General features: G+C 42.1%; 1 protein-coding gene across 1 annotated transcript in view; it reads left to right on the forward strand.

The window, feature by feature from the left end:
* The window catches only part of LOC138273698 (lipoxygenase homology domain-containing protein 1-like), a 504,427-nt gene that overhangs the window by 273,175 nt on the left and 218,506 nt on the right, over nucleotides 1–12,746 (forward strand). The window contains exon 6 of the mRNA XM_069218898.1: nucleotides 37–191. Coding sequence (XP_069074999.1) covers nucleotides 37–191 — 155 coding nt within the window. The remainder of the gene's footprint in view (nucleotides 1–36; nucleotides 192–12,746) is intronic.

Below are 12,746 nucleotides of genomic sequence, written 5' to 3' on the forward strand. Positions count from 1 at the left end.
ACTTGTTAACAAAATACTCCTTCTTTGTTCCTACAGAGGTTACATATCAGGTTATTATTATGTCCAACCGTTACGTGGAGAAGAGGAATATATCCCAGGTTTCTCTGTGCTTGTTTGGTGCAAATGGTGATACAGGAAAAAGGTATATTTCCAAACTTTGGCCTGATGAACAGAAAGAAAACAGCAACCAGGTGAGCTATCTTGACTCCTAAATAAATTGGCAATGGAGCCAATTTGCTACACCCTTGAATTTTTCAGCACCTTATAATGCATTGGGCCATTAATGCTAAAACAGGTAGTTGCAATTACAGGGGTCATGAAATAGATTAAAGTTGAGCTGGCCTCTGTCAGCATTTCAGGTTTACAATATTTCAGAGTTTTAGGTTTTCTAAATATGCACATTTCACACTGAATTAAGGTTTGTTTGGTGACAATAGTGAATTGTAATTGTAAATTGGTATGTATATAGTCTGCAGTATCCCTGACAAGCAGAAGTTGAAGCGCTTTGCTGCAAGTAGCACGCTACTCTAGGACCCAAGATTAGAGTTGAATAGTTAGTAAATTATTAATATGTGCTTTCTGTTTTTTTCTTCTTCTTGTGGATTAGTTTTCTTAAATTTGTGCTCTTAAATTCTTGTGTGTTTTGTAGTGTTTTGAGAAGGGATAAAATGATGGATATGAAATAGAAAAAGGTCAATAATAAGTTGTTATTGGAAGTCATGGATATGTGCACCTGTTAGTTGGGTGAATTGACTAAAGAGGAGGGAAAGTTTGAAAAGGAGGTTCAAAGTAGTGAAAATTTTACCTCCTCCCGGTGTTCTTGCGACGACCCCGCCCATGGGATATCTCTGTACAGCCTTACCATCTGGACTTGAAGCAGTATTTACAGTGCTCTCCCCTGAGACATGTTTTGAAGTTCAATGTTTAGTTTGCCATCCTAGTGAGAACAGACAGGAGACTTTCACATACCATGCAGACATATGCAGGACAGGCCAATACACAGGCAGAATTGTTGGCTTACAGACAGTCTCTGATTGGATATTTGTGTAATCCGGGAAGTTATTGACACATCCAACTTCCACACACCTGGGGTGCCACAGGACAGCAGAGTGGCCAGTATCCCCAGGCCAGATATACGCCACATACATCAGGCCCAAGGACCAATAAGATCAACAATGGGACATATCCAGGGGTCTGTAAGAAAGATGTAACTTTTCCTGTGTAGGCTGGAAGATGTATGTATTTTTTATTACTAAATATCAGTAAACAAAAAGTTTAAAAAAAGTAATCGACATGTGTGACGGCTAGTTGGGTGAACTGGCTTTAAAGGAGCAGGATGTTTGGGAAGAATGTTTGAGAGGTGATAGTCAAAGCCTTGGCTTAAGTCAGAGAGAGGAGGGATGGAACAAAGGTTGAAGCATGTGGATTTTTTTTAGCAAAACTGAAATTAACTTATGCATACATATATACACAACATTTAGTAAGGTTTTAGTAGATGGAGTAAACCCCTCTCTACATATGTACCCATATGTACATGCAAGCAGTAACAATTTCTGTGGTCTGGGATGCACATGTATCTTATGGTGAAGTATGTAAAGATTTGTCTTTTTTAATCAAAAAACTGAAATTATCTTAGACATACATACATTGGTAGGTAAAGTAATTAACCCCTCTGTATAGATACCCATATGTGCATAGATTAGCTATAGTTACATTATCTGTTACACATATATATCTTGTGGTATAATATACATGTTCCCCTTATGTGAATGTCTCTGCTTATAACAAGAAGCATAGTTCAATGTGCAATAACACGTGTATAATGACAACATCACCGCCATACCATGAGTAGTATACTTTGTCAGAGTACACATGCGGTGCCCATATATACATAATAAAACTAACCAAAGGGAGAAAGGAGGAGAGAGTTATGTCAGTTCCCTTGCTGATATAATGCAAAACCAAAGGAGAGGTATACCTACAATCCACAAAAATTAGGGCCTGATTTAGATATTGGCGGATAGGTTATTCCGTCACAACGGTGACGAATATTCCATCTGCCAAAATCGGAATCCTATAGGAATAAATGTAATTTAGATTTTGGCAGATGGGGTATTTGTCACTGTTGTGATGAAGTAACCCAATCCCTCAATATATAAATCAAGCCCTTAGCTTTTATTAATAATGTAGGGGCAGATCTCCTTTTTATTTAGCAGACTCTCTGCCACACATTTCTTTGTGGCATGCTTCATCATACTCAAATCATTACCTGGTATATTTTTACAGTTCTGAGTGGGCTCAACCCCTCTTGTGGAGGGAGCACTTTGATGTTGCCTATGATTTCCGTTTAGGGGACCGGCAGAAAGCAGGTTAGAAATACCTAAATTTGCTCATCTTATTTTTTAATATTAATAAGGGCACCCTTGACACAATAAAAGCAAGAAAGGTGTTATCTGGAGAGCTTAAGAGCTTCCCTGCCCCCAAGGTAACAGGTTTCAGCTGGTTATGGTGCAGCTTATGCAGTCATCCATCTTTCATCAGGACCACCTGAGCCCCACACAGTTCAATAATCTACACTATTTGTGGTTGGTGTAATCCATGTATATCATGCACACAAAAATTTAGTTTTTTTTTTCAATTTATTCAGGTGTAACTATTAATTTGAGGGGTCCTTCATGGCCTCATGGGAACCCAATGGCAGCTTACACTCAGTGTCACACATTCATCATAAGAGTAGCCCAGCACAACACCTAGTGAGGTCAATGGCTCCTGCATATACAGCTAAAAACAGGAGACCTGCCCCTACATTAATAATACAAGTCAATAATTTGTTGCATGTACAGGGGTGTGGAATTTTATAAAATATTTACTTGTCCATGGGACAGGTTATTTCATAAATCTACTTGTCCTGTAAACAATCCACTAGTCCCTTTGGCGCCATGTAGTGGAATGATGAATAACGGCAGCAGTCCTTTGTAGGATTTGAAAACTAGCACTCTTATTTTTCCACCTTATAGCAGATCCACATACTGGGGCTGGAGTGGGGCATGCCAGGGTTCTGGAGTTGTAAAGCACTTTTGAGTCTGTGCAAACCTACTAAGTTGCATGTTTTAGGGGTTTTTATCAGCTGTTCTCTAATCTTTACCCATACTGATAAAGGTTGGAAATTTACTTCTGACAAGGGCAGAAGTAAAACTTCTTCCAGGGTTTGGAAAACGTTGTTGGACGGAAACTGAACTTGTAGACACTCAACAGATCTACACATGCATATTTTCTCATGCTAAAATGGCATTTTAAAAATATTTTCTAGGAGTACAATATCCTGGTCTGCTTCTGTAGATTCTTTTGAATTCATGAAAGTGTAAATCTGCACTAATGCAAGGACATATACCATGGGTGTACTTTGTCATTTTCTTTAAGAATTCTGCTCCCAATTGGTTATTTAAGACCCTTTGTTTACATTAAATTGAGATCTATTTATCAGCTGGGTAATAGCGTTCTGCTCTTTCACAAGGAGAATATTGGCCCAAAGTAGTTTTGTTCAGTGCCAGGAACTACTGTGGCAATGTGTGCTTTTTGAGGACAAACAATATTTTTGCTTTTTGCCACTGTTTGTAATGATGGTCCCCCAATAATAACGTTTTACAAAAACCATGTCAAAATAAGACACACATTGACAAAACCAAAAGGCTGGCCACCAATGTCAGACCTATTGGCTTTGCCAATGCTTGTTTATTTTCATGTTTCCCATGATTGTGTTGAAACTGCTTACATTGATTTTTCCATTATGAATATTTCTTTTAATTGCTGACATGTATCAACAAATTTTACCAAATGGTGCTTCAAAGAAATGGGACCTAAAATTTTACAGTAGTTAAGCAAAACTTTTTTTTCCTTAGTTGCATTTTATGTGAACGTTTTATTTTGAAAGCAAAGTATCATCAATCTTGCTTACAAGAAGCTAGATCTTTGTCTACAGATTGTGCTTTTTGTGATAAACCAGTTCAGTAGTCTTTGTGAAACTAAGGGTCAAAAAATAATTGTATATTTTGGCAGTTGGGCTCTTGGGAGTCTTGAAAAACTCTTGCGGAAGCACCAGTTTCAAAATACAGTGCTTTGATTGGCCCAGAGAGCTTTATTTCCTTAGGCCCATCTCACTCTTGCGGGAATTAAACTCCTGCAAGAGTGTAATTGGCTGCCAGCAACATGAGTTCATGGGGTGGTGGGGCAGAGAGACCAACCACCACTCCTCCCCTGCTAAAAAGAAAATAAAAGGCCAAAAGTGCCGATGTCTTGCGAGACTTTTGCAGGATTGAAAAAACAAAATGATGGCTGGGCCGCATTTAAATTCCCTGGGAGCCTACTCCTGGAGCTGTATTCATAAAGAGGTGCATGGCTGCGTGGCCCAAATCCCCGAGCCAATAGAAGCCCCAGGGAGTCCACCCTCGGGACGGATCTTATTATTTATGAGAAAGGAGCTGTGCGGCCACCCTCCCCATGCCTGGAGAGGCCCCCACAGAACCCACCCTGGGGCCGACATTCATTTTTAGTGAGAGGGCCTGGATAGGCCCTGGGGGGCTCAGCCCCTGGGGATGAGATTCATTGTTATGGTGAGGGGAGCTGCACCTCTCAAATTATGTAATTTGAGAGGTCATCGGTGATGTCATAAATGATGTCATAGAACATGTCATATGTGAGGTCATAAGCAGTTCATGACAGGGAGCAAGTTATATTTAGCGCTGGTGATGTTGCAGTGATGTTATCAGTCGTGTCATAGACAATTTAATGAGAGGTGTAAAGTTGGAGGTATTAGCAGTGCATGGCGAGGGCATGAGTTATAGTTACTTGAGCTAAGAGTAACTGGTAAATAGCTGTGGATTTGTTTGTTGAAAACAGTATGTTTTAATTGACATTTTCACCTATGACTGTAATGCAAAATAAGATATTATTACGATACCCAACTATAATGTCACTTTAACCTTTTAATTTTTCAATCAATTTCAGGGCTTTTTTAAAATGTAAAATGGTATTTTATTACCATAGGTAACACTAACACCATGCGATGCACCGGCTTTGGCCGTCCACATTGTGAGTTTGGCTGCTGGCCTTCAGCTGTGTGCAGCGTGAGGGCCAGCAGCCAACTCCCCACCATGCACGGCCTTTATGAAAATGTTCCTTACCATATTTTATACCAACTCCAACATTTGGGGTTGCTGACCAAAGGGGGTTGGTCATAGAATGACAAGTGTGCATAGTAGGTTGTAGGTAGAGACTGTCCTTTCCGAGGAGTACACTCCCAAAGGCCACAGGTGTGCATGGTAGGATGTCTGGAGGAACTGGCCTATCTGCCGACACTTTTTCCCAGAGCAACGACTGAGTGCAGTAGTGTGTGTGGAGGGACTGACCACTCCTCAGGGCAAAAGGTGTGCATAGTAGGCTTGTGGAGGGACTGCCCTCTCTGCTGAGACCTCTCTCTCAAATGACGGGCATGCGTAGTTTTTTTTTAATTCAAAATGTTAATGTTGTCACCTACATATTCACCTAACTAAAACGTTACTTTAACACTTGTTTTTTCAGTATATATATATATATATATATATATATATATATAAAAACACATATATGAATAAATGAAATTTGTGAAACAAGAGATCCCGGAGTGCGGTCGTTCGTGAAGTATTTCATGAATGTTGTTGATAAATTACGGAGTGTCCTGCCGTCACCAGCACCACCGCTGAATTAAGTGCGCTAGTACATGCCAAAACAGGGACAACCTTGAAATGCTTGCATATATATATATATATATATATATGTCGGGAGAGATAGATCGATAGAGAGTTGTGTTTTCATATATCTAAATATATTTTAATACTTTCTTATAGTTAGATTTACATACTGTGATATATATGTCTTTTGATGGAAAGGAGACCAAAAGCCATATACCCTACATCCCCCATTTCTCTAAATAGGAAGCATTTATTAGACATATTAATGTAATGCAAAATATTTATGTGTGTATTGATAGATAGATAGATAGATAGATAGATAGATAGATAGATATTTTGTAACCTTAATTTCTCAAAAACGACTGAATGGATGTACTCCAAATCTAAAAAAGAACACCTTCTGAACCAAGATCTAGCTTCCTGCCAAATTTGGTGAAATTCCTTTCAGCCATTTTGGCTGTAGCACGTTCCAAAAATCCCTATGGGGATTTTTGGCCATTTATTTCTCTGGCCCCGCTTCACGGATGACCCCAAAACTTTTCAAGAAGGAGCTGATGTGAGTGAACTTTTGTTTGGAATGTTTTGTGAAACTTTGTCAAATGGCCACATTTATGCACTGCTTTTAGAAATGGGGTTTCTGGTTGGCTAGGGTATGGACCTAAGCCAGGCAGAACCCACCCACTATAGTCAGGGCAAGGGAGTTACATGTCCAAGATAACCCCTGCTCACCCCCTTGGTAGCTTGGCACGAGCAGTCAGGCCTATCCCAGAAGCAATGTGTAAAGCATTTGCACAACACACACACAACACATGTGACGCACTATCGCCACCACAAAGGAAACACAACACCTAGTTATATGAACATATACTGTATTGTACACAATTCAAGTATTAGACCAAATATCACATATCAGTAATATCCTGCTACCTTAGCAATGGCAGAAGGTTACACATTAGTTACTCTGCAAACTAGCAGTAGTCACATATAACACACTGGTTACTAAATATTCTGCAACATAAGCAGTCGTCAGGAAACACGTTATTAAACTAAAGCACTTGTCATAAGAATATCAGGAACACCCATATTAGGAACATTAGAAAACATATGGCAAGTCTGAAAAACATATTAGCATGTTATGCCCATAAAAGGAACATGTGCATACCCATATGAAACATCCTAAAAACAGGTAGGCAGCATATAAGTCATTAAAGTTTTTAAGAAGAACTTATGGTATATACATTGTCCTTTGATATTACCTGGTTTGATGTAGGCACCTCTAGTGCCTGCAGAATGAAAAATGGGGCCCCCGGCACTTCTCTGTGCAAAACGGGGGCCTCCTGTGAGCACTGAGGCGGAGAGGGGCGGCATACACCCCCTCTCTACTACTGACGGGCCCCTCTGGGGGCCTGTGATCGCTGGGGGCCCCCCTGGGCCTCCACGGGCCCTCACAAGGGGGGGCAAAGTCAGGCAGGTAGTTTGAAGGAGGAGGGGGGCGCCACGCACCCCGTCCGTTTCAAGGATGGGCCCTTCCTAGGGCCCACGATCACCGAGGGCCCCCTGGGGCCTTCCCTGGCCCTCCAACGAGGGGGGCGACATTCAGGCAGTGGCCGACGAGGGGGCCCCAAAAAGGGACCGGCAGCGCAGGGGAGCCTCCGGTGAGGCTTCCGCCCCACCCGCGGTCCGACAGATTTCCTTCAGGGCTCGGAGGGGCAAGGAAAGGCTTCCTTCTTTCCTGCCCGTCTCTGGCCTCATCTGGGCCCAAGTAACGGCCTTCTGGTTCCCCGGGGGCGCTCCTCGGAGTGATCCCTGCCCCGGGGGCACCGCTAGGAGCACGCTTGCTCCAAAGTCAATTTTACGGTTTTCTTCGTGCCCCGGGGGCACAGAAATCAGCGCAACTCCGGCCGTGCACTATATACAGCCCGGGTCACGGAGGTGATCTTTTTTCACAGCAGAAAAAGTGTGTTTGAAGCGCTAACATCATCAAGGACGCAGTGCTTTGCCTCAAGTGCCAACGACATGAAATGTGAAGCGCTTTTCAAAGCGCTGGTTACTGCCCTATATTGAATTACTCCTCGTGCTTTTGGATCTTTACAGGGGTCAGGGGCCACAGCACCCTGCCCTTGGGGGACAAGAGTCTTAGGAAAAGGCCCACAGGTGGAGTGGCCCAGCAACAGGCCAGAGCACAGAGGGTGCAAGCAGGTAGCAAGTCACTTCAGTGACCAAGCAGGTCACAGGTCAGCACAGCAGCAGTCCATGGCAGTTCCTGGTGAGTCCTTCCAGCCTTTTGTTTCCAGTTCTAAGATGATTCCAAGAGTCTCCAAATTGTGGGGAAAACTCCCCTGTACTTATACTCAGTCCTTACAGTGTTTCACAATGGTGGGGGAGAGGAGGTTCCAACCAGTTACAACTGGTTCTGGGAGTGCCCCCTCTCTCCTCCAGCACAGGCTCCAAACATCAGTTGGGGGCAAACTACCCTATTGTGTGAGGCCAGGTCACAGCCTTTACAAATGTAGGTGTGCCCTGCCTCTCCCTTCTCTCAGCCCAGGAAGACTATTCAGTATGCAGATGCACCTCTGTGACACCTCCGCCCTCCACCCTCCACCCTCCCTATGTATAGGGAGTCTGAAAAGTGTGCACAAAGCCCCAACTGTCACTCTGCCCAGACGTGGATTGAAGTCAAGCTGCAAAACACCAGAGTCATAAGCACAGAGAAATGTGCACTTTCTAGAAGTGGCATTTCTGTAATAGAAATAACAAATACACCTACACCAGTAAGCAGCATTTATTATCACCATCACAACCATGCCAAACATGCCTACGCTACCCCTCATAAATCAGACAATACTCCTTACACATAAGGCAGGGCATTTCTAATGAAATCCTATGAGAAGGCAGCACTCACAGCAGTGAGACACCAAGTTAGCCTGTTTGTCACTACTAGGACAGGCCACGCCACCTGGCACATGTCCTGCCTTCTACATGCATGGCACCTTGCCCATAGGGCTAGCTAGGGGCTACCATACGGGTAACGTACATGTAGTAAAAGGGGAGTTCTGGGCCTGGCAAGTAAATTTAGATGCTAGGTCCCTGTGGCAGAAAACTGTGCACACAGGCCGTGCGCTAGCAGGCCTGAGACAGGTTTGAAAGTCTACTTCAGTGAGTGGCGCAAGCAGCACTGCAGGCCCACTAGTAGCATTTCATTTACAGGTCCTGGGTATAGAGATACCACTGTACAAGGGACTTGCAGGTAACTTAAATATGCCAATTAGGTATAAGCCAATCATACAAACTTTAGATGAGAGAGCACCTGCACTTTAGCAGTGATCAGCAGTGATAAAGTGCTCAGAGTCCTAGAGGCAACAGGGACAGGTCAGAAAAAAATAGGAGGCAGGAGGGAAAAAGACTGGGGATGACCCTGCATAAGGAAAAAAGTCCAACAACTGCTTATACCCTTTCATATTACATTATGTATACAATCTGACATAACATTTATAACAACACTTATGCCATCTCAAATCCCATCATTTCTGAGAACACAGTTGCTGGTAGAGTGGTTAGTTTTAGTTACTGGTGTGTGGGTAGCAAGCTGAAAACAGTGTGTATGGAGAAGCACTAGTTATAATAACGTGAAAGTGGTGCATAAATTAAACATTTAAGGTATAACTGTAACTTTTGAATTTCTAATGTTTGTGTGGTTTAAGTTTGGTTTGTATAGAAAGACTAAAACCAGTTCTCCTAACTGTAAGTGTTAACATTTGTTTTTTTAAATTAAATGTCAATGTTTTTTAAAAATGTTTCACAAAAATGTGTTTCAAATCGTAGAGTCCAGTGTCGTCGAGTAGAGTGCTGTTATGTGGAATGTTGTACAGTACAGTGGAGGTCAATGCCATAGAGTTTAGTGCTGTGCAGTGAAGTGGCATAGCATAAAGTGGAGTACAGTGTCCTACAGTGGAGGGGCGCCTCCTAGATTACAGTAGTGTGGAGTGCAGTAGAGTAGCGTGGTGTAGTGTAGAGTCAAGCAAAGTGTCATAAATTGGAGTGGGTTTTCTTAGAGTACAGTGGAGTGCTGTGCCATAACATTTTGGAAAGCCTCATAGAGTGTTGAACACTTAAGTGTCCTGGGATAGAGTGGAGTACATGGTTGTACAGTGGAGTGTTCAGGGAGTAGAGTCTTGTAGAGTGGTATAGATTGTAGAACTGTTTTGTAGAGTAGAGTTGCACAGAGTGAAGGAGAGTGTGATAGAGTGGAGTGGCGAACAGTGACATGGAGTGTGGTAAAGTATAGTGGAGTAGAATTAAGTGAAGTTGAGTGGAGTTGCGCAGGAAAGAGTAGAGCTAACTGTCACAGAGTGGAGTGCTGTAGAGTGGTGTGGAGTGGAGCAGAGAGGCCTGGTGTACTATACAGTGGGGTAAAGTGTCATAGAGTAGAGTGATGTGTCATATAGTGGAGTGGTCTGGCTTGTCGTACAGTCTTGGAAAGTGGCATAGAGTAGAGTACAGTGGTGTGCCACAGAGTGTATTACAGTGTTAAGAGAGTCGTGGAATGGCCTCGAGGGAGTTCCTAGAATGCAATACAGTGGAGTAGAGTGTTGTAAAGTGCCATACAGTAGAGTGTTGTAGACTGGCATTGACAGAAGCACATTGTTGTACATTGGAGTGTGATAGAGTAGAATATATTGTGGTAGAATGTAGGGGTATAGACTGTCATTCAGTGGAGTACAGTGTTGTTGAGTGGAGTACAGTGGAGTTGTTTGTAGTGGAGTTTGGCAGAGTGTAGTGGGATACACTGTAATAGCATAGAGTGTGTAAACTGGAATGGCATGGAATGGAGTGGGATTGAGTATAGTTGTGCAGAGTGCAGTAGAATACAGTGAAATATCGTACACTTGAATGGTGTAGATTAGAGTTGCATACATGGTGTCCATTTTACCACCTATGGAAACCATATCTTCCTTTAAAACCCTAAATATTAGCCTATCCAACATCTCTAAGTGTATTTTTTTTTTTCCAAGCAACCAAAGTCCCTTGTAAAAACCACACTATATTATGTCTAAAATATTTTTATATTTTGAATTATTGTTTTGCAGTTCTACTGGTACCGAGGTACTTCCTAGAAACTATTGTGGTAATCTGTAAAACTTTCTAAAAACATATACACATATTAAACGGCTGCGACTACTAGCTTATGTGGGCTTTCTGACACCTAGCTACAATAAATTTATAACCTCTCCATCTCACTCTGTTTGATATTTAGATACAGCAGGCAGCCAGACCTCTCCTACTAAGCCAACATGGCTGCCTTTCCACTGTGGCTAATCATATTTTGTGATGTCATCGCTATATACTGGTATCACTATATTGTTTTGCCTTATAATTTAACAAGCACAAAAGCGATTTAGTTGCCATGTGAAAAAGGATCACCTACATAGTCTACATTATATTCCTGTGAAATTTCCTTAAAATCCATACTGCAAATGTTGGCCCTACGCCCAATACAAAGGGCTATGTAAAATCCATTTGGGTCCAAATCTGTTTTGGGACCCCCTTTATTCTTTGCACCCCCTTGAACAAACGTTGCAAAACTAAGGAATTGTGTATATATAGGGCAGTGGCCAAAATAATGTGTGTGACAAAGTGCAGTGTGTTTTTGTCTCCTCCTGGCACATTAAACAAAAATGGTGGTGGGGCACAGACCCAATGACGTGCCCCCACCCCACATATGCCACTGCCTGTCTATTGTTTCAAATTGCAGAGCTCGGAAACAGTGGACAGGTTTTTCCTGTTTCCGAGCTGTGTTGTCTGTAAATAAAACACTAAGAAAAACATTGTTCACTTCACACCCCGCAGGCTGATATAGCAGGCGCTTAGCCCTGCAGTGTGCAGGAAAACCCTTTCATGATAGCCCACAATAAGGAAAAGGCATAGTTTTTCTCATGCACTTCCTCAGCGTGTGTGCTTAACCTTGACATTGCTTGTTAAAAAGGGATACTCGCTTGCCCCTTACAAAACATTTGGTGAAATAAATAGAAATCTATTGTGAGATCTTCCTGGTGTCAGTGGCAATAAAATGTAAATCTAAAAAGATATCACTTATAATAAATTTAAAAATGTTGTTAAAGTATTGTTGAGATATTTATTTTGCTTTTTAATGATATTTTAATCACATAACTTAAATAACTTTAATTCTAAAGCACATTGTAAATGTGGGTTTGTCATTTCTGGGAGGTGTCAGGGAAATTGTTTATGTTATTCTCGTGCATCATGGACTGTTGAGTCTTGACCACTCAGGCGTTACTCCTTATGTTTTTTTCTACCACCAGGGCAGACCTATTTATTCCAGGCATTACATGGAACCGAATTCTGACCCTTATATGATTTACCACGGTGTTACCCTTTGAAGCATGAGATAGTAAAACAGTGGGTTGCAATGAAATACCTCTCCCATATTGGAGTTCAGCAGAAGCGGTACATTAGGTGCCTGCTTCTATCCATCACAGACATGGGTCTGCACGCTTTGGCTCATATGTATAATTTTTTTGCGTCATTGTTTGATCCAAAAGTGGAGCAAACTTACAAAATATAATTGTATTTTGTAAGTTTGTGCTGCTTTTGCATCAAAAGGTGATGCAAATGCAGCGCAAAAAATGTATAAATATGGGCCTTTACACGTAAACTGAGTGTAGGTTAGTTGAGAGATGATGTATCTTTGGTGTGCTTTATGCATCACAACTGTAGAATTAGAAACAGTGCTTATCTTAGTAGAGTCCCTAGCTGGATCTGTCTGACTTTTTGCATGTTTGGATCTTGAACTTTGTCTCAGTTCAGAAGGGAGGGTATGAGTAGACGTGTTTTCTCTTTTGCGAGTGCCCTGGGTCCAATGTCCTTAACTATCAGGACTGAAGAAGCCCACTTATATCCCTTAAACTAGTGGGGGTTTCCACAGGCTGCTTCACCTGTGGTGCACCTCATTGTGTGTCTCCAGTGCCTAGATCTTTGTGTAGCCTGTTGCCTAGAGATCCA

The sequence above is a fragment of the Pleurodeles waltl genome, chromosome 2_2 (assembly GCF_031143425.1).
Source record: "Pleurodeles waltl isolate 20211129_DDA chromosome 2_2, aPleWal1.hap1.20221129, whole genome shotgun sequence".
In the NCBI taxonomy this organism is placed as follows: Eukaryota; Metazoa; Chordata; class Amphibia; order Caudata; family Salamandridae; genus Pleurodeles; species Pleurodeles waltl.